This window comes from Patagioenas fasciata, chromosome 7 (assembly GCF_037038585.1).
Source record: "Patagioenas fasciata isolate bPatFas1 chromosome 7, bPatFas1.hap1, whole genome shotgun sequence".
In the NCBI taxonomy this organism is placed as follows: domain Eukaryota; kingdom Metazoa; phylum Chordata; class Aves; order Columbiformes; family Columbidae; genus Patagioenas; species Patagioenas fasciata.
Genome location: NC_092526.1, coordinates 23523387 through 23549323, shown reverse-complemented (window position 1 = coordinate 23549323; position 25937 = coordinate 23523387). Strand labels below are relative to the sequence as shown.

At 36.3% G+C, this 25937-nt stretch overlaps 1 protein-coding gene across 6 annotated transcripts in view; it reads left to right on the top strand.

Annotated features, from left to right (window-relative positions):
* ATF2 (activating transcription factor 2) overlaps positions 1-23970 on the top strand; it is a 43824-nt gene extending 19854 nt beyond the window's left edge. For 5 of the 6 annotated variants that reach the window (XM_065840663.2, XM_071811116.1, XM_065840664.2 and 2 more), the window contains 5 exons: positions 42-128; positions 7881-8030; positions 8613-8819; positions 14251-14356; positions 21351-23970. In XM_065840663.2, coding sequence (XP_065696735.1) covers positions 42-128; positions 7881-8030; positions 8613-8819; positions 14251-14356; positions 21351-21577 — 777 coding nt within the window. In that variant the 3' untranslated portion in view covers positions 21578-23970. The remainder of the gene's footprint in view (positions 1-41; positions 129-7880; positions 8031-8612; positions 8820-14250; positions 14357-21350) is intronic. The other variant, XM_065840665.2, reaches the window with a different exon arrangement.
* The last annotated feature ends 1967 nt before the right edge of the window (positions 23971-25937 follow it).

Sequence of the window (25937 nt, the reverse complement as noted above, 5' to 3'; positions counted from 1 at the left end):
CATACTCAGGTTTTCTTCATTTTTATACTTTATCTGGTCAGCTTGTTAGACCTGTCACCATGGTGCCTAGTATCCCAGGAATCCCAGGGCCTTCCTCCCCACAGCCAGTGCAGTCTGAGGCTAAATTGGTAAGTGAAAAACTCCATTATTCCTCAAGAAGAATAACTTGAGAAATTAATTACATTCTATTGCTTTTTTAAAACAGCTTTAGTTTTCTTTTGTTAGTCAAAGTTCTGCAAGTACAAGTTCAATAAAAACAGAAAAATAACAGCTGTGTTTATTTTACAGTTATTTCGAATGCCAGCCTATGTTAGTTCTGTTGTTAATGGTCATTTTGATCTTATTTTCAATCATTCGTTCAAATGAACCAGTTTTTTTACTAAACTCCTTGCTCCTGTATCGGAGGACAGGAAAGGTTAGTTGGAGCAAAGACAAGATAAGTAGCATGCTAACAGTGAACATCACCTTCAGAGAAGCAGACTATGTTTCTTCCCAAAGGATATAATATTTCTTAGAAAAAAGTAGGAAAAGAAAAAGGTTTCTTAAAAATATTTTCAGAACCTCAACTGAATATAGTCCATTTGGCAAGAGTTTTGTAATAAGAGATGTGTGTTACTGACAGGCAACTGTTTTGCGCGGAGGTTGTTTCTGTTTCGTGGCAGTTTGGGGGCTTTGGAGATTATTGGGGAAAATCACAAGTAAAACAAGAAGAAAGTTTGGTTTGCTTTTAAATATTAGTTATGGTGGTAGTTTGAATTGATCAATTTATTGAAAAACTTTCTGAATCGTTAGGTAGTTGCTTTTCTGTTTTTGCTGTCTTATTTGTTTGTTCCCACATTTGAAAGCCATAGAAAATCTGTTATTAAACAATAATTAGCCATTTATTCATTTACAAGATGCCTCTGTAAACAGTATCTGTCTTGTGAAGTAGTGTTCCTCTTCTGACTCTTACTTCGTGCTAAAAAAGAATCAGGAACACCTACTAGATAAAATGTATTTGTGTATATCAGTATTGATAAGTGAGAGGATGCTGTGAGCATCCTTTGATAACTCATTTCTCTCGACCTACGGGCCACAATATGAAAAATGGTGAGTCTGGGAACACTAATTATTCTGCTGTCTGGAGTAATGGGATTACAGTGCAATGGGTACACCAGACCACACTCGGCAAATACTGGAGCTCATGTGGAGAGCTGGTCACCAGTGCACTGACTTTTCCTGATGCTGTCAGGTCTTCCTTCATTTTCCTCCTCTGTGGAATACAATGACTTAAAATAGTGTAGAGAGGGACAGAAAGGAAGAAAGTCTGTTTCTGTGCATCCTTGTCCCCCTAGGAATGACAAAAGGAATCTTTAATACCCAAGGAGATATTTAAATATAAGCAGCTCTGAGGAGATGAATTTATCTTAAATCTGGGAGAGAAGAATGTAAGAAAGTGGAAACAAGAACTGTTTTCTCAGAAATTGCACATTCCTTAGAGTCAGGAGACTCATGTGCTGAATTCTGCTTTGTGAAATCCAGGAGGAAGTGGTTCCAAATGATTTGTTAGATGGGCAAGAAAATAGATTTTTAAGCATATTACTGAGTTATTTGCTCTTGCAAAACTTTTAAGGGGAGAAGGAAATACATATATGTAGTGAAGACTTGATCACATGCTGGAAGAAGCAATCGTTCAGATGCAAAGAAAAACAAAGATCATTAGACTTAAAATTTAACAGTCTCATTTGTCTTCTCCTTAGAATTTAGCTAATATATGCACTTCAGTGATTGCTTATCTTTTTTTTAAATGAGACTGTAAAAAGGGCATTTGCAATGTTACTTTTTTCCTTTCTTATTGCTTAAAATAAAGCATGAGCAGAATTCAAGAATATCGGAATTATGCATATTTCTTATGCTCATTTACTTTTATATAGTGCCTATTCTCAAAAATAAAAAACTTAATTTCTTACCACTCCTAAAGTAAAAGCAATTTAATGAGAAACTTAATGTTTATGTAGAAAAGCTTCCAACAGGAAGCCTGACTCGCTATGCCGTGTGATGCATTGTTGGCAGATATGTGATGGTTTATTAGCTGTGAAGTTTCATTTAATTTTTAAAATTAAACTCTTTGTAATGCCAAATCCTTTCTTTTCCGTGTATCTCTAGAAATAATTTTGCTTGCTAGATACTAAATTCTGCAGAGGTATGGTAACCAGATTTATTTTTCCTGGTTGTGTTCCTGGTTAAGCCAAGGGAAGACTTAATACTTACTTTTACAGCTATTTGTTTGCTTTCTGTTTCATTACTAGTTCCCATTTAAAGTTGAAATATAAGCTGTTAAACTGAATTAACCTTAATAAGTGAACATTGTATGTTTCATCACGGTATATGTTTCATCTACAAACAGTATACTGCAATTTTTGGATTTTTTGGTACATTTAAGTTAGCAGAACACTGGGAACACTTCCTGTGTCCTTTTGCCTCCCATAGGCACAGTTCTGCATCATGTTGGGGTGACATCTGTCAGCCTAGGATTCGTGGTGTCTTTTGGACAGAAAGCTGGAGGAAGGGGCAAAGCTGTGATGTTCCCTTCTCAGCTATCAAGGCTCAGGAGTCAGGATTTTTCTAAGTCTTTAGAATTTTCTTGGCTGTTGCTTTGTTTTATTTGTAATTTATTATTTTATTCTGTATTGATCAATGCCTGTTGTTTCCTTATGAGTTGTTTATACCAAATTGTATGTAGAGCATCATATATTTCTCTACATGAAATCATGAATGAACCTTAGTAAAACAAATGGACATTTTGATTTCTAAAAGCTAAAGCTTAAAATAACTGGCAGAAGCTGTCAAACTCCCTCAGCGTGGCAGTTTTGGTTATTCATGTGAAGTGAGTTACTGAGACATCACTTCTAGAGCTCTGTTCTTTCCTTGCTGAAATGTTCTTTTCTCTGGTTGCCATTAAAATTGACTGACACTAAATGATCACGTGAATTCCACAGAAGGACAGTTGCATGTGAGAACAGTTTCACTGAATGAAATAGCAGATAGATAAATGTATATCAGCTGCAAGGAATAAAGACTAGGAGGAAAAAAAACGTTGTAAATGAAAAATAAAAATACAAAAGCCATGAGAGCCAAGAATTTAAAAATTGGCTATGCAGTGAGCCAAATCCTTATGATTAGTGACATTATTGGAGAAGGTTCTCAACTGAAACAGCTGAAACTTAGTGGAAGAGTGTGTTAAGCACAGTCTTACATGTCCACTTCAGCACTGAAACATGTACAGTGCTACGTGTTTCAGTGCTATGGGATAAGTACATGAAATTAGATTGCATTTTAATTTTACTGTCCAATATTAAAGTTACTGTAGTGAACAAAGCTGCATTCACACCTGTGAAAGGCACTGCTACTGTAGTTTTGAACGATTTTGGATCTTTTTTCTCCTACTACTTGTACAACTGCAACGAAATATGACTAGAAATTTTATTCTGACACAAGCTGTCTTTTACTGCTGCTCTTTTAAAAATAACCTTCTATCTTGTACTGCAAATGACATTCAAGAGGAGTGAAAATGAGTTTCAGATTCTGTGGCGTACTTAATAGTATAAATTGTCAGTCTTTCTGACATGACTGTATTTGTTGTTACGGTAAAGATATACTAACTCCCATATACTTAAGTAAAATCCAATGCGTAAGTCAGGTTTTTTGTGTTTTAGAGAGGCTTAGAAGTAGATGCAATAACTATGTTTAAAAAAAAGAAAAATGCTTCCACACTAAGATAAGGATGCATGATTCTAAATATCACAGAATTGCTTCTGATCTCTTAGTGAGCAGATTGTAACTGTATGCTTTCTGTATATGAAATGTGAGCCATGAGCTCACACACAAAGCATCATTTTTCTGAAGTGTACAGCTTGTGGATGCAAACTTAATGTCCAGACCCTTCTGCATGGATTGCAGAAGTTTCCAACAAACTTCGAAACTCCTTTAACACCGAATCTTTCCCTCCATCTCCTCCTACCCATAGAAAACCTTTTGTCACAATCTGAGAAGTACCTTGCGCACAGTGAGCAGCCAGTAGGTTTTCTGCAGGAGGTTTCTACCGAGAAGTGACAGAGGGCAGCTTGGCAAGTGTTCAGGAGTCGACATTAACTTGCTGGAGCCCGGCATGGGACCTTGTGCTCAGCAGAATTCCTCTGACCTGTCTCTCCGTGTGCCGAGCTAATCAGCAAACACCTAATGAACCTACTCTAAAGAAACAGACCCTCTCACAACCTACTTCATTTTCATATGTTCTCTGGGGGTGGAGAGACAAGACTTCATAAGGACTGATGATGCTGCAAAGACCACAATAATGATAATTAACTTGCTGAATTTAGAAGATTATGCTGTTAATTAGTTGCAAAATAAAGATAAGTAATAGAGCAGCAGATGGTAGGATAACACCCAGGAGAAGGAGGGTTATTACTCTGATGAGCTTTTGTGGCAGATATGAAAAATGGATCTGAGTTTTTCACAAATTGTTTCTGGAGAATATTATCTTGTTTCTGTGAGCTCTTGACGGAATGATCTAGTCCTACCAAATTTTGACAGATGCAGTGAGGATTTGTTTTCAAGGGTATACGTGAACAGTAAAACCTTGCTAATAAAGACTTTAAAAGCAATTAAGCTATTTGAAAATACCAATTTTAGTTTGTCTCTAATAACCAAATAGTATAAAAAAGACCTTGGTTGTCATGAGGTTTCCCCACATAATAGTGTTTATATACATTTATTCTAATATTTGTTTCAATACACTTGATTTTAAAAACTGTGATTCTTATCGTATTTGGGGGAACTGTCTCACTGCTCACAGGAAGCACGACATCCATATAGTATTTTACTCCAGTGTTACCTTCTAAAATATGAAACTTTTAAAATACGTGAGCTGGATTACATCCTTCTGAAAAATCTGTAGATAGTTGCCAGATTTTCACAATGTTTCTGCATTTGTGGATAATTTTAACCATAGCTATTTGAATTTCAGCTTTTAAACTCTGTAATATAAAGCTAAAACCAACATTTTCTATTTCTTTTTCTATAGTGTTACATTTAACAATGTAATTTTCAAAATGGGTTTATTTACTTATACATCTACAAAATTATAAAGTTTGTTAACATTACAATAGGGAAGGCTAAGTCCTGCTTTGACTGCAATCCTCTTGTGCTTGGTGATAGATTGTTTATATCGTAGATGGGATTGTGCTATTTCCTTCACTTTCTACTGCTATTTTCAAATTAGATGCAAAATATACAACTTTAATAGCATGAACTTCTCTTTTTTCTAGGTTAACTTTTCAGATATTTCTTTAACACAGAAATGCAGAAGTAGAAAGTAGTTGGACAATAATGACAATTACTTGCCTTATGTGCACATGGAGCAAAAAAAAAAGCAAACCCATATTACTTTTATCTCCCACAACTTCTGAACTTGAGCTCTCCTTCTCTCTTTCACTAAGGAAACGGATATGCCAGTGAAACTTTAAGTAACCGACTTAAGGCAAACACTACCAAGCATTTCCAGGAGTTCATAGAGCCTAGTTTGAAGTATTTTTGTGGAGGATGCTGACATCAAGATTCGCTCCTGCAGTCACAAGCAGAGTAGGTCAGACCCTAATGGCCAGATTTGGAAGTGACGTGTCTCCCTGGTAGTTCTGGTGGTAGCTTAGAAAATGTTACCATTTAATGATCTGGATTAGTTAGAATTTAAAGGGGCTTGGTGTTGAAATCGTCTTATCAGCCTTTCAGTTGGTGTAATTAGATCATGGAGTTTGGTTCTAGTAATTTTAGTTAGACAATTAGAAAACACTTGAGTTCTTCTGTGCTTGTTTAGCTGATTACAGGGATTGACTTTTTTTTGTTGTTGCTTGTTTTTCCAAGGTGAATTAGGAAGGTACAAATTGATTCCTGAGTTTGTTTTAGTGCTGTAAAGGAAGAGTTAAGAACTGAAGGGTTTAAGGTTTTCAGAGTACTGTACATAAGATCTAAGGCATGTTATCCTAAAAATTTTTGTCATCCTGCCCTGTTGCCTGCAGCTGTCCTAGATTCTTGTTATAGCTGAGCACTGTGGAAATTACTGTAAATTTGTCTTGTGTACTTTTCTGAAAGCACCTTCATTCCAGGAAACTTAGACAGTTGACAGAAAAATTAGATGGGGAACAGAACTTCGGTAACACCAAATTTTTGTGTAACTTTAATAGTCCTTATTTGCAGTGATATGTGCCGTTACATGCAATCTAGAGCAGTCACTACAGACGAGACTTAATACAGATGGCACTGGCTAAATATTCCATAAGAGCAAGGCAGCAGAGGAACGTTGGGGTTTCTCGGTTCATTTTGTAGTCCTTAAGCAGGATCTATGCTGGTGAGATGCTACAGCCAAGTCTATGGATCTGGTAGTTGAGATAACTTGCCATATTGCAGACCTGAAGATTTTCTGCAGTTCTGACAGAGGTAATCTGCAGTCTACTGTTCTAATTGTAAAGCAGGATCCAGGAAGCCTGTCATCACACTGTCCTTATAGTCCAATGACTGAATTATTGAGAGACATTGAATACTGCAGTTTATAGAGAATATCTACATATTTTGGTGCAGAGTCTTCTGCTTATTTTGAGCTGGCCAAATGCAGCCTGGCTCCAGCATTTTTAAGACATTCTTTTAATATGAGTACTTGGGCAATACTTTGTTCATGTTCCAAAATATGATGATACAAGTTGTCAGAGCTTTCACAAACTGTCATGTATTAAGTCAATCGTTCTTTTCTTAAACGTGTATTAGATTCTTTAAAAATCCAGTGCTCAGTAGGAAAACATTCTTAATACCATTTGTCTAGTAAGGTAAATTCTTAACTAACATAGAAGATTTCCTGATAAATTACACAGTATTAATGAAACTTTAAGAAGTTATCTGGAATTACAAGCAGTTGTATCTAGTGAAAGTTAGTATTTTATCACTTCTGATTAAGAATTTGTTGTAAACAGAATATCTTATCTATTACAATTTTAGAATCCACCAAAAGTTGAGTGAAATAATTTTCAAAAGGTAGTCAATAAATGCTTTAAAACACTCTATCAAGTTGTCAGTAATTCTTGAACGTATAATATACAGCTGAAATTTGAAATTACTGTTCATAATGGCTGTATGCAATAAAAGAACTTCAAACATTTTAACTTTTTTTTAGTGTAAAATAGCATGCCATGAGACTTACCTTGCGTATTTCTATATGCTGATCTTTACATACAACCTGAAGCGTGTTATTGTTTTGTGCATTTCTGAGGTGTTTCAGCAAAGACCTTGGCTTTTATATAGTAATTACTCATAGGACGGATTGTAGAGGTGAGTATTTGTAAAGACCATGAAGAAGTGGAGTCATAACAAACTATTGCAAAATGGATGGAGAACACAAGAATTTTTTTAAAATGGAAAGATGTTTGTGTGCTGTGTTTTACCTCTCTTCCCTCGCGTGGTTGTTTTCTTTCTGCTCTGTGCCTCATGCAATACCAGCCTCAGCAGCTGCTTGTTCATGGCCTTCCAGTCATCGCTCTATGGGCACAGTTCATCACGAAGGAGGCTTTCTGTTCCCTCTCCAGACACCTTACCATCCCTCTTTTTGAGATCCTATGTAGAACCTCATTGCTGTTGTCATGCTTGCAAGGAATTGTCACCTATTAGTAGGTATACGCTTAGATCACTGTTTAAAGCCTATAAAAAGAAACAGCTATTTTGAGTTGGAGTTGCTGTTTCCAAAATGGAAATAACTTCTAATATAAATCATTAACAACTCCTCAAGTTAGCATGATAGAATATTTCCTTTTTTTCCCCTCTTTTTTTTTTTTTTTTTTTTTTTTTTGTTCTACTTGCAGAGATTGAAAGCAGCCCTGACCCAGCAGCACCCTCAGGTAACAAATGGAGATACTGCCAAGGGACATTCAAGTGGGTTGGTCAGGAGTCAGTCAGAGGAACCACGACCACAATCACTACAGCAACCTGCAACTTCAACAACTGAAACACCGGTATGAGAACAGAATGGACATGCGCTTCCTGCCCCTTCATTATGCAAAAAACCCCTTTTTTCCTCTTTTCTTGATTTGTAAAATAAAGTAACATGAGCTACAGACTCCTTTTGGAATCAGTGGTTCTATAGCCATAAAATGTTTATAGTTTTTACATGTTCTTAAATGTTTCTAAAATGTGTTAACCATGATGATAACTTCAAAATAGGTACAGTCCACCTGCTCAAAATTAAAACTAAGTCCTGATTACCAGAGTGCATTAACAGGAAATTTGGTGGTAACTGAAAATTGTACAACTTGTTAATATCTATTTGAAAAAAAAGAAGTGCTTATATGTTTTATTTATATTACAAGTTTAATATTAATATCATGATTGAAATGTTACGTGTTAATGCAACATAGTAAGGAATGTAAATACAGTGAAATATTTTAAAACAGAACTGTAGAGTTAGATGACGTGGCTTTCCACAGAAGAAATGTAACAACGTATTTAGAAATGTTGTGAATGCTCTTCTCAAGGTGTGTAGCTGAAGTCATTGGTAGTATTATACTGGTAACTTTAACACTTTTTACTGTTTTCAGGCATCACCAGCTCAGCCTACACCACAAACACCGAATACAGGTGGTCGGCGAAGAAGAGCTGCTAATGAGGACCCTGATGAGAAGAGAAGGAAGTTCCTGGAGCGAAACCGGGCTGCTGCTTCCAGATGCCGGCAGAAACGGAAAGTCTGGGTGCAGTCATTGGAGAAGAAGGCTGAGGACCTGAGCTCGCTAAATGGCCAGTTACAGGTATACTTCTTATTTCAAGTAAACACATACGTGTGTTTCAGTTCTTAGACAATGATCATGGATCAATGAAACTCAAATGTTGCAGGAAATCTGAAGTAGAAATGGTTTTGTAACTGGTGGCTCAGGTCAGAATTGAAAATTCAGCATTAATTGCATATACTGTTAAAATAAGAATATAAGAGAATACTCAAATTTCAAGATGTGTAAACTTCAGGATCATACTCTTTTGTCCTTTGTCCATTTTAAATAACTTTCAGACTGATACTAAACAAGGATGACAAGATGTATTGGAATAAAGCCTTATCATCAAAGTGATAGCCTTACCTTAAAAACATTTTGCTCAATAATTTGTATCACAACATGGGTTACTTAAATAGGATTTGGTTTAATTTCTTTAATTTTGGTTTAATTTCTTTTTAACTTCACTTTTCTTTTTCCTTTAAAGTGAATGTAGTGCTCTTGCAAGGTGCCAGCTTGGCGTCACTGGGACTGAGGCCTCTCTTGTCCCCACAGAGGTACAGCACAGGCAGTGGCAGAGCAGATTTCACCCAGTGTGTCAGTCCTGCAGTGAGAGACGTGCACTGCAAGAGGGTAGTCCAGTGTGTGTTGCCAGTCATTTTTACACCTCATCTGAGGTCATCAGTTGTTGGAAAGCTGTCATGTGGACCCTTTTCCCCCTGTACAAAAATCCATGACTCTCTTGTTTAAACTACTATTAAATGTTAAAGCATATTTTCTTAATATTTTCCAGCAGCACAGGAGAATTGGCACAAAGTAGTCTTTCAAAATAAAAAGTCTAAAAGCTCTATTTTGAGAATCACAGAAAGGAAAAAATTATATTGTTTCCTAAATGCACTCATTTAGAAAATGCAGTGCAATGTATTTTGATATTTTAAAGTTTCATTTCTTGTTATTCCCATCAGAGCTGTTCGCTTTCCTTCCTACTAAAACTCCTAAAGTTTAAAGAATAAAGATAAGATAAAGAAAATGTCCCAGGTTGATCAACAGGAAAGCAGGGCATGTTGAGATTACTTTTTATCATGTAATCAAAGCTACAGCATGTCAGTTATCTTCATGTTCATGTCTTTAAAAATACTCAGCATCCCAGACTGTAAAATCTAAGAAATTCTTACCTAAGCACGCATTGTGGCATCATTAACTGTGTTCCAAGAATCATGACATTGCACCAGCATTAGTTAAATTTCTTGCAAATGTATGATCGTCTCATACCTGTTCTGTCTTTAAACAGGTTCCTTTAATGCAGTCACAGTCCTCACTGTAAATCCATTAATTACAAAATGGTTTGTAACACTACGGCTTAAATAATCAAAGAAACAAGTGAAGGTAGAACTACAGGAAGAAAAACAAAGAACAAAAAAATATTGGTTATATATCAGTTTTCTTAATGAAAGTAATTTTGATATTATGTGAACTGTCTTAACTTACACATACCAATTTTTATAACCAAAACCAACCTACGTACCATAACCAAATGACTTCCAGATTTCAAAGAGTTAACTTGGTAATACTGCATTCAAGAAAAAGAATTTTCTTATTATTTGCCAAAAGCAAAACCGTTAACTGTGAAGAACAGAATGACTTGTAAAGAAAATTGAATGTCAGAGAAATAATTAAACTGTACTTTATGTGGAAACATTAATCAATCCTATATTTCCATAATAATTCTTCACTTGACAGGCTAACAGAGCTGATCAGCATAGTGGGCAGTAATGACCCATCATTACTTACTTTATATTTAATAGTAAATTTACTAAGTTTGGAGTTTTGCCTTAGTGTACAGTTTTATAGACTGAGTCTTAGGGTTTAGTAGTTCATCTTTTGTTTAATATCTAAGTGACCTGCTCAGCTGAATTTACTGAGATGTCATGTTTCCAAAAGTAGTTTAATACCAAAATGGCTACATTGTATTGCTTCACCATACAATTCTGACTTCTTTCAATGGAGTTAGTAGCTTTCCTGTAATGTCTGTCTCAAAACTTCTAAAGTCAATGTCAAGATTTTTGAGACTGGAGCTCTCTAATAGTACACAGAGATTTTGAAGAGGTTTACTTGGTTGACGTATATTTTGTTCAGTAGTTTTCAGCTTTTTCCAGATGAACTTCTGCCTACTTTCTTCTTTTAGATGTTTGAATGTAATTTCCTTTTTAAGGGTTGTTTTTCAAATTATTGCTTAAGGGAAAATGTCAATCTATTACCTCATGCCAGTAACATATTTAGGTTAGTTTGGCTGTCTATTATAGGCTCTGCTGTGTAAGGTTTTTTTCTTGCTTCCAACCTTTTAAAGCTTATTTACTGCTTGATTTTTGTGGGCTGGGTTTTCTACTAATATGTTGACTTGTTTATTGATCTTAAATTTTATACACCACATTGTGTTGCCTCTGTGCCTTGCGCAGCACTGTGAGGTATGATGTGCTCTACAATGTGCCAAGGAGGTATTGACAGTGTGTCCCCAGTGGTCACTCAATCATAATGCAGGATCAGACACCAGAGTTCATGATATGGTCTCTGTTTGGTCCCTGTTGCTTTAATAATCTTAGAGGGCAGCGTATTAGTAGAACAATGGCCTGTCTTCCTCACGAGGTCATTGCATGTTTTAAAGGTTCAGCAATCAAGTGGCAGTTTGTACAAATACTGCAGAAGCTGCTTCAGGAAGGCTGAATTATGAAAGAAACACCCATAAGTAAAGGTTCTTGTCCATAAAGGGGTGTCTCATTGAAGTTATCTAAAAAGAAAGAGGACTAGCGGTGTTTTAACTCCGCTACAGACAGTCCTCTAGCCCTGTAAATCACATCTACCTGTCCCTGGTGATAGTTTTGGTAAATAATACCTCACAAATATTGTTCCATGCCTTGCTGAGTAAGGATTAATCTGGTCCCGCATTAGATAGACATTTTGGACCGAGGAAGAAATAGACAGATACAGAATATATTGTATACCGCATGCTGTACCAAGTACCATGTGTTTATTCTTGTTAACCTGTTTTCCATAAAGACCACCACATTAACATATTTTGAATGAGATGGAAAGACTTGCTGTTGTCACATACGTGATAAGAAAACTGCAATGTGTATAAGAGCTGGTTCTCAAAGTAGTTCTTACTGGTAATATGTAAATGATTGCCTTCCTGTGACACTCCATGTACCATGTATCTGGCAGATGTAACTCTATTCTACTTTCAGGAATTATTTGTATATTACATATAGTACTGTTGGCAAACAGTGTTCATGTTATTAACATTTCTGTAATAGCTATGCATTTGATGATAATACCTCAACTTTTTTAGTATAGGAATGCTGTTGCATTTTTTTTCAAGTCTGCTTAATGTAACATATTTACTCTATTTCTGTTAGCAAAATTCTTAGTATTTATAATACAGCTGACATCAATCTATAAACTGCTTTTTCAAAAATTTTTCATTGACATTAGTTTTACTTACACTAAGACACAGTGACTTCATACTTACGTGCTGTTTGTGTATAAAATTCTTCCTTAAAATGTGGGAGATGAGGGTAGAAAATTTCTGAAAACCTTTTACCGATTTGATCGCTTATTTTGCCAAAGTTCTTTTAAACTTACAGAAGCATGTTTCATATTCTTGGACATTGCTGCGTCTGTAGCTTATCAAGACGTGTCTCAAAACTGCATCAGCACTTTCTTTTCTCCCCCAGCTATGTCAGTTCTGTGCAGCTGCCTGCTTGGCATCCAAGTTCCTCAGTAAATAACACGGTGAGCTAGGAGGAGACTGGGAGCTGAGGCAGAAGTAGTGTCATTTCTGAATAGCCCTAGATTTCAGGACATGGAATGTCAGCTGGTAGAGACTTTGTGGTTTGGGGTTTTTTTATGACAACTTTTTGTTTGCAATCCCATTTTTCTTTCATTAGAAACATTCATAAAGTCAGATTTTGGCTTGCTTTCAGCTCCTGTTTCTAAAAAAAAGTTTCTAAAAGAGGTATTTGGCACAATAAAATGGATGAATAGAAAAGTAGTCTTTAATAGTTCAAGAGGATTTTGCAGGTATAAAGACTAGAAATTTTTTTCTCTCTTAAACGCAGAGGTCACAGAGGAGCTTTTATTTTAAAACTATGATATTTTAGCTACACTATTTATAAACTATGTTACTTAGTGTAATTAAACCTAATAAATTGTGGTTTTAAAAATTGTTTTCCTTATTTTGGAATACTTTTGCTTATAATTCACTTCTGACTGCATTGCCTTATTTCTAGCTTGCAAGTAACTAGATTGACTTTTTCATGTCTTTTTCCACATAATTTTATTTGCAGTCAAATTTTCCTGTATTTTGTTTTTTCTTTAGCTTGCTCTCAAGTGCATAAACACATGTATTTAACGAACAATTCTGTCATGCATGCGGTATATAACGCTAATGTTCCAAGGTTGTTAAAGTGACTTCAAGTGTCAATGGAAAAGGTTTATATTTAAAAGAATTTAACCCATGAAAAGCATATACTGTGACAAGCTATGGCTGTCACAGAGCATTACAACTTCATTCTGTAGTTACATAAACATTTTTCTGCTATTAAAGTGCAAATGAATCTATCAAAATGCCATCCCGTTCCTAATTTGGATTGTCACGTACAACACACTTACGTAGCGCTTCTCATCTGTAGGTATCAAACTGCTTTACAGGGGAGGTGTCACTGGCCTCCACTGTACAAATGGGGAAACTGAAGCACAAAGAAGTAAAATGACCTTGCCCAAGGTCACCCAACAGTGGAAAGGCACAGCCTGGAAATGAACCCAGCCACTAGATTCTGCCAGTGTCACCTGCTGGGTTACACCCTGCTTTAGTGACATAAGCTGACATTTCAGGATTTTGTCATTATTATCAATTATTCCTTCATACAACATGTTTATGCATGGTCAACAAAGAGAAAATTGATATGGAAATCAACAGACAGTTACAAAATTATTTTCTTTGTCAAAGTCCGGGTACAAACACAGTCAGCAAAAATCATTCTGCTTTGGCAGATTTTTGTTTTCACCTTTTTTTAATGTTGTCTGTGGCATCTGTTAAAATGTGAGTAGTTAAATGTAAATTTACTCTGGTTAGAATTCATCACAAAACCTTGAAGAAGAGTCTTACAGTAGCTGGATCATGTGAATGGGACTATATGTAGACTCTGCATCTGCAAACTGAGAAACATGTTGCATTTTCCAAAAAAGCATTTCCTAGTTTAAGAAAATAATAAAATAAATTTATCCAAATTTCAGCTAATATTTTAGTATTCTGAGATAAAAGAGATGTATATTTTTGCAATATGTACCAAATGGAAACTTGTTATATTTTATCTACCCCTAAAGCAACAACTGAAAATCCTATAAAACTTAATACTTACCTTCAAAACGTGTGTAGTTTGAGCCTGGTAAAGTACATAACTTTCTTCTCCTTTAGAATGAAGTCACCCTGCTGAGAAATGAAGTGGCACAGCTGAAACAGCTTCTTCTGGCTCATAAAGATTGCCCTGTAACCGCCATGCAGAAGAAATCTGGCTATCATAGTGAGTAATGTTCCATTACCTATAGCCTTAGGCTGCATCCATGAAATACTGCTGAAGTGAACCGAATGAACATTAAAATTGAGAAGTGCCATTCTAATATTACATAAAAGATTTTTTTAAAAAATTCTTGAAGGTTATTGGAAGGCAGGAATGAATATGTGATATTTAGAAATATATTTTAAGTCCTGTCAGTTGAAGTGTTGCATAATATTGAAGGTTTTATGTTGGTTTAATAAATGCATATGATAATTAGCATTTAAGGACTATCAGTTACTAGGCCTGCTTCGGAAAATATAATGAAAGTATTAAGAGCACAGGAGAAACCATTTTTTATACTTTACCTTAGCCTAGTACAGTGAAAGGTCCTTGTGGGTTTTTTCCTTCATCGTAATGCGATTTCAGTAGAGGTAATATAACAGCTGTCCTCATTTACCATAACATGCAGGATCAGTCAAGCTGTTAAAATAATCAGATGCAGGTTCCTGGCTCCTACTGTACAATGTCTAGATTGTTTTGATTTCCACATTAAGCAACTGTTTCTCTGTAACAGGGTATTTTACAAAGCAGTTCTAAAACTGAAGGGAATACCGAGAGTTCCAGTAGCATTGTTTTTCTAATACGTATTTTTACTTAAAGGTGCTCATTTCATTTTCCTCCTTCCAGCATTTTAAAGGTTAATTGTGCTTTTCTGACTTGTAACTTCATTTTGGATATGATACACAGTGCCAGAACCAGCTGCTGCTGCTGGAGAATAAATGGCCAATTTTGTCCATTGTATACAAATTTGTTACAAATAACTGAGCTGGGAATGCATTAGGCAACATTCATAATATATAACCCACAGCTTTCGTTTTTATGATTTAGTGATATTTCAGGATATTTGTAAATGTGAAGATTGTTTCTGCCATATGTAGCCACTTCATTTTAATTTGCCAGTGTCAGTAATTCAGGGGAATAAAGGAACATTTTGTATTGCATGGAAACAGATCCTCAGGTGCTTGCGATAAAACTTAATGGCCACCATCTTTACTTGTAGTCATTGTAAGCAATTTCATCAGAATGGGCAATATTTTTTAATTTAAAAGATTCAGGAGATTTAGCAACTCTCTATTGCCATATATATTTAGAATACTGATTTTGTCAGTTTTGAGCTTATAAATCTTGGTCCTTTGATCTCCACTTGTTTTGACAAGACGGAAAATAGCATCTTGGAGTAAATTGGAACAGTATAGAAATTTGTTTGGGATTTATATTAACAATGATTGCTGCAGGGATGAGGCCATTATGGGTCCCATCTGACAGAACAACATAATTTCATACAGAAACTGCTACGGAATAACATTATGCACGCAATGTTGTTGAGTTTATAAAAAAGAAAAAGAAAAAAACACTGTAGGTTTCTTGAATTTTGATGTTTGGAGGATGCGTGTCCCCGAATTGGCATGAAAAATATTTAAACATAGGTCTTAAACTGGCAAATAATTACATGCTAAGGATTTCTTTCTTGAAGAATTAACGAACAACCTGTTTAATAATATTTGTTTTCTATTCATGGAAAAGGACTATAATGTCCCTAACTTACTAAAGAATGCAAAATGAATAAGAACTAACGTTAGTCAGTGGAAAAAATCCTACGTCTCAGAAAAAATAATAGTAAGCAAGGAGATTGGAAGCATAGTTCATCTAGTTTCTTAAAAGGTATCTTGAAAGTCAGAGTTCAACATGAATGACAGTTGCAATGCCAACCCTCTGAAGGGATTTTGTCACATAATCTCCATGTGAATGTTGTTAGGAAAGCATGTTGGCTCAGTGACATTCCCACAGTACAACTTGAGCGGAAAAAATGGTTTCAGTTAATATGTTCATGAAAATGGTGTTTGTAGAAAGTATTTTTAAATAAACATATTATGTTCATCAAGTAATCCAAGCTGAATTGCTTCAAAAACATATTGGGTGGTTTAACAGTCTGTCTCTGAGGAAGAAATTGAAGACATCGGATTTGAGGGCTCCTGTGGTGCTGAATATTGTGCACTGCTGAGACAGTGAGAGTTTGTACCATGCAGACCATGTTTTAACAGCTAAGTACACAACTTAATGGGGTTTCATGTACGATGCACTTAAATAGGCAGAAATAATCTATGGCTTTTCAGGCTATTTTTAGCACTTTTACATACATTTAAAAATCTTTTCTTTTCCCAGCCACATTTTTGTCTCAGGGCAAGCGAAAAGCATGACAGTGCAGATACCCTTTCTTCTAGCTTTGTTCTTGGGATCGTATTTGCTTTACTCAAAAAGTCTTGTGCCTGCTTCAGAAGAGGGTGTCATCAAGACAGAGAAACCAGAAAAATGGTTATTGCACTTTGAGGCAGTATGTGGATGAATTTCTGTTGACATGTTTGAGTTTTCAGCCAGTTTAAACTTTATTTCCCAGAGAAGGATGCTGTTGGTTCTGAATGCATCTTTAAACGTTTGAGGAAAGCAGGGGGGAATGTGCTGTGCATACAAGAAATATAAATGCTGTTCATTTATTTTTTATTTTAGCTCTTCTATAGCAGATTATTTCTAAAAGTCTTCTGCAGTACTATATTTTTTCAGACTTTTTCTGGACTTGGAGCAGGAAAAGGGTGAAAACTTGTAAGAAGAATATGTGTTTGTGAAAATTAGAGTTGTGGCAGGAGGGAATGGAAAAGGATGTTTTAAGCATTTTTTAAAATATTTTTTCAAAAGGACATCATAATATTCGAGAACATTTACACAAAACTGAATACAAAGAAGGATAAATAGAGGCTGTGATGTAAGTGGTATTAAATGTGGGGGGGTTGTGTGTGTTCTCTCTCTAATTAGTTTTCAAGAAATGGTAGAAGGTGACTAACCAGCTAGCAGACCTTGAATAATTTGAACCTCTCAAACCACTATCTTCCTGCAGCCTGTCCCAGACAGGTGAGGGTCCTTCAGTGATGGAGGGGATGTCCACAAAGGGCAGTGCCCTGGAAACCAGCACTTGGGTTCAAGTCCCTCTGTAGTCCCTGGATGGCCTGATGAGGATTACCATGAGGCTTCCTTTCTAGTGATTATCAGGGGACCAAAAAGAGCTCTGGATTGCAATTGATGGATTGTTTTCTTCTGAGGACTGAAATCCCTCTTTGTTTGCTTAACTTACTGAAAGCAATTGGTTATCAATGCTAAAAAGCAAATAATAGCAATGCTTGAGTACTTTAAAAGGTCACTCCTTAGTGCACCCTCAAAAGTCTCCTCTGTGCTTTGTTTGATATTTTAAAAATCTTTTCCATAGCTCAGTCCAGCACACAATGTGTTCTGTTACCAAAATGGCTCCCCCCTCCTCATGGCGCAGCCTGCCTGGGAGCTGTGCAGCCTTCAGGAAAGTTGATGTGGTGTAGGTCTGTAAATTCTCAGCCTTCAAATGTATAGCACACGTTACTTCTGTGGATTCATTTATAATCTGGACTGTACATTTTCCTTTATTCGAGGAAAAGTCAGGGGAACCATTAAAAAGCTATGTTGTTAGCTACATTACGATTTTGGTATGTGTCAGGTGAACTCTTGAAACTCCAGTCCTGTGCCTGGCAATTCTCTGGTCAGCTACGAAAAAAAATTTTAAAAAATCTGTCAATTTAAATATGACTTTCCTGTCATCTTCTAAAAGCCTTTGTTCTTTATTCCCAGTCTTCAGGCTTAAGAAAACAAGTCACCTTTGTTATGAGATGACTTTAAGTATCTTCTATATACATTGAGTAGATTTTTCTTGTTTGGTTTTAATTCTTCAAATGAAGTTCTATACTCAGTTTTTGGCTGCTGTTCCTGTAAAGTTAGGTCTACATAAGGAAGTATTTTGAAGGAAATCTAAACAGCTAATCTTTAGGGTGGTACCTCATTTCTGAATGTTACTTTGCAGTTATTGAGTGGATTTACAGTTCACAGAATCACAGAATGTCAGGGATTGGAAAGGACCTCGAAAGATCATCCAGTCCAATCCCCCTGCCGGAGCAGGAACACCCAGATGAAGTTACACAGGAAAGCGTCCAGGCGGGTCTTGAATGCCTCCACAGTAGGAGACTCCACAACCCCCCTGGGCAGCCTGTTCCAGTGCTCGGTCACCCTCACTGAGAAGAAGTTTCTTCTCAAATTTAAGTAGGACCTTTTGTATTCCAGTTTGAACCTATTAGCCCTTGTCCTATCTTTGGTTGTCATCGAGAAGAGCCTGGCTCCATCCTCGTGACACTCACCCTTTATATATCTGTAAACATGAATGAGGTCACCCCTCAGTCTCCTCTTCTCCAAGCTAAAGAGACCCAGTTCCCTCAGCCTTTCGAGTCAAATTTATTACCATAAACTAGTGCTAGGTCTGTGTCTTATATAACCCCCTGTCTGCTGTAGGCTCCCCATTCTCTAGCCCCTGGCATCTGAAAGTATCTGAATCCTGTGCTTTCGTCTCTTCAGCACAGTGTGTTGGTTCATCTGCTCGATGATATGAAAACTTCTGTTGTACCTCGGGGATCATAAGTACTCCCGTAACTGTTTCTTCCATTGCATATGTTGTCTCCCTGAGCCCATCAAAACTGGAAAATCAAGCTTTTCTCATGTTCTTACCACAACAGTACTATTACAGATGTTTCTTTTGAGTTAACAACAAACATGGCAACATGCATGTTAAGGCCCGCCCTTCTCTGCGTGGAAGAGAATGATCTATATTACTTCCTCTCTATCTCTCACTTTTAGCATTTGAAACTAAACCTTTTTCTTGAGGATAGAGGATTTGGTCAACAGGGAGATCAGGGATCAGCAAAAGAAGCATAATAGGAAGACTGAGATTCATGGAGTAACAACAGCTCTGAAGAGGAGAAGCAAGTGTTACAGCAGGGAAACTGTATTCAGTACAAGTTGTCCCACTTGCTGCCATTTCATTCCAAGGTGAAGAATATACTGCTCTCATGATTAGTAATTCATTGTTGTTCAGGAAGTGGCACTAGAGTTTCTGTTTTTACAAAGTTTGCATATGTTCCTTCTTGTTTTCACTTGTGATCTTGTAGGTCTTGATCGAGGGGTAGCAAAGATGAAAAGCTGTTTAACAGCATTAACTGAATTGGCACTTGTGTTCTTTCTCTTGAAGGGCCAAATCCTACTGAGGATCACAATTGACTTTCAGAAGTATTTTAATTTTCTTCATCTTGCTGTATACAGTTACCATGTAACCTTAGCATATGTGGCAATTGTCAGCATACCTAGCTCAATATGGTCTCTTTTTCCTTTAATGCTTGAAAAACCTGGCTTTGAAAAAATGTAGTGTCTGTGAAATAGTTGGCCACATGGATAAGAACATTATGATACTTCCAAATGATTATGTCCATGTTCTTGTCGTAGAGGTGTAAGAGAAATTGTTGGCTCATTCATATAGGTGGTATTTCTTTGGAAGAAGTATAATGGTTTTGCTTGCTTTACCCATCCTTTTTGACCTTACCTTTCTTTCCAGAAGTGGCCAATAATACAACTGGTGCTCTCAGTCTTTGAAGAGGAGTGTGTTCTTAGTATGCATGGGGTTGCTTCAACGATCTTTATGCTGGGGACTTGACTTGCTAATTTAGTGGATTTTTCTTACCCATAGCTACCATGTCTTATAAACCTCAGTACAATCATAATCGTCACTTCATCGTTGTTTGTTCAAACTTAGTGTTTGTTTAGTTTAGTTTAGTTAGGCTATTAGTCTGGTTTTGTATGGAGATGAGGCTGTGGTATCACGGTTCATCTTTTAGTGTTGGTGTCATCCCTTCCCCTTCCTTCTCTTCCCCTGGGTAGCTGTTGAATTTGTAGGTCAAGCATATCTGACAGGGATTGCAAAGACAAGTCTAGAAAAAATTGAGCTTGTTTCCATTGCTGTGTCACAAGCCATAGTTCATGCTGCTTCTAGCTGTGTTTGTGTGTATCTTTCTGCATGGTTATGTTACATAGTAGTGAGCAGTGTCTTAAAAGAGACTTCCAGTGTTCCATCTGTATACTGGGTTTAAGTTGACTTGTTAAAAATACCTGAAAGCCCTAAGTGGTACAAAAAAGTTATAGTTAAATTTGGTGTTCATACTTTTCACTGAAAAATAATAGGCTTATTTTCTTTTTTGTCATTTTTGGTGGGTTTTTCTTGTTTGTTTTTGTCTGTTCAGTTTTGAGGTTTGTTTTTAGATTACTTTTTTTTAGTCTTTAACTTAGCTTTTTGCTTGACAGTGTTTACATAACACTTTAGCTAACCTTTGCAGGTCTGGAAAAAAAAGGAGTATTTTAGCATGACTAGGATGTCTGTGCAAGAAAGACATTTTAAATCCTACTCATTTTGTAAATTCTAGTGTTGGACAAAGAGAATTACTTTTTAGTCTGTTTACCCTTGTGAGGAAAAAATAATGCAACTGTGTGGCTAATTCACTTCAGTTCTGTGGAGAACACCTGAAGTATTCTTGAAATTTATTTTTTTTTTAAATCAGTTTTAACAATTTTAAATCTTATTGAGAGGCGCTTATATACTAAGGAAGTTACTGAACTTCACTCCATTAAAAGAACATGGGTTGAAAACTTGTGGAAGTATTGTAAATAATAATTTTTCAGATATCATATTCCTGATCACAAATACTTATTACTGAATGTAGAATTACGTGATTACCAAGCAAACTCAGTAAATAGCATATGTTAAAAATACATAGCAAATTCCTGTAGTACTAGGAGATCTGAGAGCATTTTTAATCCGTAAATATTGCTTATTGACATGAGCATTCATCATTAGAATTAGGTGTGGTACCCAGCAGATACTGCAGTCCATATTTTTTGTTTACGAAGTAGTATTTTCTTTAAAAAATGAAAATAAGATTGTATTGCAATTTGTGCTGCGTTACACCATGAATTTTAATCATTTAAGGTATGACTGCCGTTACCTTGGACATGGTGGTGTGCATTCTGGGGGAAAAAAAAAAATAATAAAGGAATTTTTCTTCTTCAGCGGCAGATAAAGATGACAGTTCGGAAGACATATCAGTGCCCAGCAGTCCCCATACGGAAGCGATTCAGCACAGTTCTGTCAGCACGTCCAACGGCGTCAGCTCCACCTCCAAGGCCGAAGCCGTGGCCACCTCGGTTCTGACGCAGCTGGCGGACCAGAGCTCCGAGCCCGTGCTGTCCCAGATCGTCGTGGCGCCTCCCGCCCAGGCCCAGCCTTCTGGAAGTTGATTAAAAACTTGCATTGCAGCAGTTTCTTAGATACACCTTTGTGACTTTAAAGGGAAATCAAGAAAACACCGGTCTCCACCTAGGAGAAATTGTAGCTTAAAATTATTCATTTTTAAAAATCCAGCTTAAATTTGGCTTTAATGATTGGCAGTTGAAGGTGAGACAGAACACCAGTTCTAGTCTTTTTGCAAAAGACTTTTTTTTTTTTTAAATATTAGTTTTCCTAGTTATTTTTTGTGCTTAATGTGTAAAGTGTGTGTACAGTACAATGTGGTTTATTTCATTTTTAATTTGGTATTATTTCAACAAACATTGGGGTGAATTACTAAAGGTCATCCCCAAGACTGTGATAGTAATATTATGTGACATTTTTATACCAAAGTTCTGCATAGTCCCTATTGACTTTGTAACGTTGGCAAGGTCATAAAGCACTAGGCAAGAGAAAGACAGTAACAGTAAATTTGCTTTTAGTCTTTTTGCCTTTTTGTTGTTTTGCACATTATGAGAGGAAGAACATTGGAAGAAAAACATTTGGGTCGTCTTATGTATAGCATTTTGGTTGGCGTTTTAATTTGTTTAATAGGGCCAGTACAGTATATGAGATACAGTACTCTTATGCACATACCTTTCCTAGATGAGGATCATTACTAAATAGATTTGAATTTTTTTTAGTTTTAAATTGATGTCAGGTGTTTTTTTCCCCACCCTCCGACGCTTTCCTTCTGGGGGGCAGGAGAGCTTTATTTCTCCAGTCAGAATAGGTATCTATAACTACCCTTTGTTGCTAGGCTGAAACCAGTAAGTGTATTGTAAAATACAGGGTTGTCATGTATGGGATACTTAGTATTCCAAAGTAGGTTGATATTTTGTGGATTTTTGAGTCACAGACTAAGGAGTTTACTCGTGGTTTTGGATGCCAGAAAAGCCTAAAATCCTTCTTCAGACAACTCAAGACTTTTTTTTGTCATTGTCTTGTATTTGCAAGCTAACTTGTACTTAAATCTTGTGTAAGCACTGTCATCTTTTAGTAGCAAAAATTTTGATACCTTTCTTGTGGAAAAAAAAAAATCAGTATCTACCGTATCTTGGAAACAATGTAATTATAATGTGGTGTGTGTGGTGTGTGCGTGAGAATGGTTCAGTAGTTAATGCCAGCAGTCTTTTGCTTGAATGTTTAAAGATGCCTTCAATGTGATGCTGGCTGATAGGCGATTGCAGTTTTAAAATGTTATTTACTGTGCGAACTTGGATAACTAACATTCCATGATGTAGTTTGTTTCTGATGAGATGATTGTAGGTACACTTTTTCTCATTATCCAATCATCTGTAGGATATTGAGTTTTTTAAATGTGCCATTCTATTTTGATTCTGTACTCATGTTCAAAATACAGTACAATATTTTACAATAGATTAAGTTGTTTAAAAAAAGTAGATGTGTGCTTTCAGGTCAGAAAACTTTGTATAATAGCAAAAGCAGATGCATAGTAGCAACTGGCAGTAAAGCAGGATTCCATTATGTATATAACAAAGATTTAATGCATTTATAATGGGTTGTGTCATTCATTTGCTCTTCCTTCTCCACACTATACTCTGTGTTTTTAAGTGTCAGTGCCATCAAGTTTCTATTTGATTCCATTTTAAATCTAAAAATGTAATTGATCCACAGGAAAATCGTAAGTTCTACAATATATATACAACCATACTATAAAGAAAACTGGACAAAGAAGTATTTAAGTCATATATGTATCATTGCAGGCCGTTAAGCATGAAAGTAATAGGGATTCTAAATATTTTGTATTTTAAAACTAAGAGAGTTGAGTTGATAACCTCATGTGTTTAAAAGTCTTACTTTCCCAATGTCAAGGTGAAAGGCTGTAACAGCTATTGAACATTTCCAGGGTGGTGAAACACAATGGACCTCTTGTGAGAAGGAAACTAATTGCAAAGGCACAAAATGTGAATTCTGCAAGAAAGCTATACAGTCACTTTTCATTGTAGGTTTGGTGGACTAGATAAGGCCTCATTTATTATACTATAATTTGCTCTCCTAAACACAAAGGCTTTTAAATCATATTTATATAAGTGGAGTTTTTTTATAACAAAACTGTCGCGCTTGTAAAATAAGTCTACATAAGTGTATAGGAGATGTGTAAACAGTTAATGACTTTAACAGTGGGGCTGGAAAAAGAACCATTAAAATCTGTGTTCAGCAAATAGTGAAAAGTTATTAGTTGTACTACCACAGATTCCGTTTTGAGACGTATGTCACACTACTTCTGTACTTAGCATTTGGGGTCTTTACATTGGACATGTTTCACAAACTGTACTGTTTTCTTCTCTGTGCAGTTTGCATGAGTAAATCATCAAAGAGAATAAAATCTATCTTTAAGTTATGTTCCTATTTTAATGAAATTATAATTGTTCTAAAAGGCGGCACTGTCTTCAGACTTCTTTCTTCCTCCTTGCAATTATCAGCATTTTTCTAGAAGTCATTACTATAATGGCAAGTAACATTATGTAAAGGAGAACACGTGTTCCTTAGAAAATAAGCTGAATTCCATTGCTCTGCAATGGAGTTCCAGCAGCTTCTGATGAATTTGTCTTGAGTTCCAGGAGGCTGAGGTGATGTGCAGACAAAGGGGTTTGTACTCGGAGCATGGGGATCCCTGATGTTGCGCAGCCATTTCTGGTTGCCCTTTGTTCCACAGCAAGAGACTTGTGTGTCACCGAGACTGCCAGCTAACTTGCAGGTATCTTAATGTACATGAAGCAAGCAAATAACAGGTGTAGTCGCGTGACATGCTCACAGTTTCAGTGTGAGAGGTTGAGGATAGATCATGCCCTCACGCTTGATTTTTAGAATACTAAAAGTGGTTTGGGCCTATTTATGAATGTAGGAGAATATGGTGTTGGCACATCCTGTTACATCTTGACAGAACTCTGAAATGGAGGCTTTGGAGGGGAAAAAGAAAGGTAAAGTTACTCTGTACTTGCATATGTTACATGTGTTGACCAAAAGAAGTTAAATTTAAACTGCACATGACTTTGAGCCCAACTGAGAATAACGCCCAAGGCCTCTGTTGCTTTTTCTGACTATAAGAGTTACGCTTGTCACTCCAAGGAAAAAAACAGGAAGGCTGTTTAACAGGGCAATGTGGGGGAAGAACCAACCCTCTCTTAATTGTCTGTGCTGTAGAAACACCTGGGTTTGTACCTAACTATCCAATCCAAGCAAGCTTTTTTTTCCTCTTTAAAATGCTAATGGAGGCCAGGCAAAGAAAGGTATTACACTGATGGAACGAGATGACAGAAGTGTTGGGTGAGTGGTGATTTCAGCTACCAGAATTACAGAAGTAATTTGCTTAGAGACAGACACAAACATTTTAATTGGTCATCATAAATGATAATGAGTAGAAAACATAGTGAAATTAAGTGCATCCTAATAAAGTAAGGTATGTTAAATTGCACTGAAGGAAACTTCAGCAGTGCTTCTTGACGTGATTAATATACTCATGGCAATGTGGCTAATGAAGGTTGTTTGCATTTATATGCTGCCTGTTGCTTCCCTCAGTAGAGAAATAATTTGAACTGCACTCAGTTACATTGCAGAACAGCGAGTGTAAGATTACCTTACAGTAGTCCGTACATTTATTTTTAACCATTGCATCAACAGTAATACAGGTATGATTGATTTAACCCGTGTCTTCTATAACACTGTGTAGGGTAGGCCCAGATGACACTATCTTAAAAAATAATTTGGATTTTCACTTTTATATTCTTTAATAGTAAAATGTTTTAATATTCTTTTTTCTTCACAGACTTTAAGATCATGACCTTTCTTGTTCTTCACTTTCACTTAAAAATATTTATTTAATTCTTTGAGATGAGCTTATATGTTCAGTGTGGAATTTCTTCTTTTTGCATGTTGCTTCCTCCTTGGTTGTGTTAACTCTATAGCAAACTTTCATTTCAAGAAGTTAGTAATCGGGAAAGGAATTTCTGCACGTTGTATATCTTGTCTTCAACTAAAATAGCAGAAGCTTGTGAAATCTTGACATCTTCCTAGAACAAGATATATTGCAAACTACATGGTTAGTTCTGGAAGGATGTCTTGAAGCCCCAGCATGGGTTTCTTAGTGTTCCAAAACTGTCACAACAGATGCTCTGCACAGCTCATGAGAGCAGGTTGTGTGCTGGTGGCTTCATGATTGTGTGAAGTACCACTATGTTCAAAAATTGTTTCTGATTTCCTAGGTGTGGGGTTAGTTATGATCTAATTACATGGCTGTCAATGGAATAACAAGACACATAAACTTGATCCAATTTGTGTAATGATTTTATTGCTCAAAATCTCTATCCC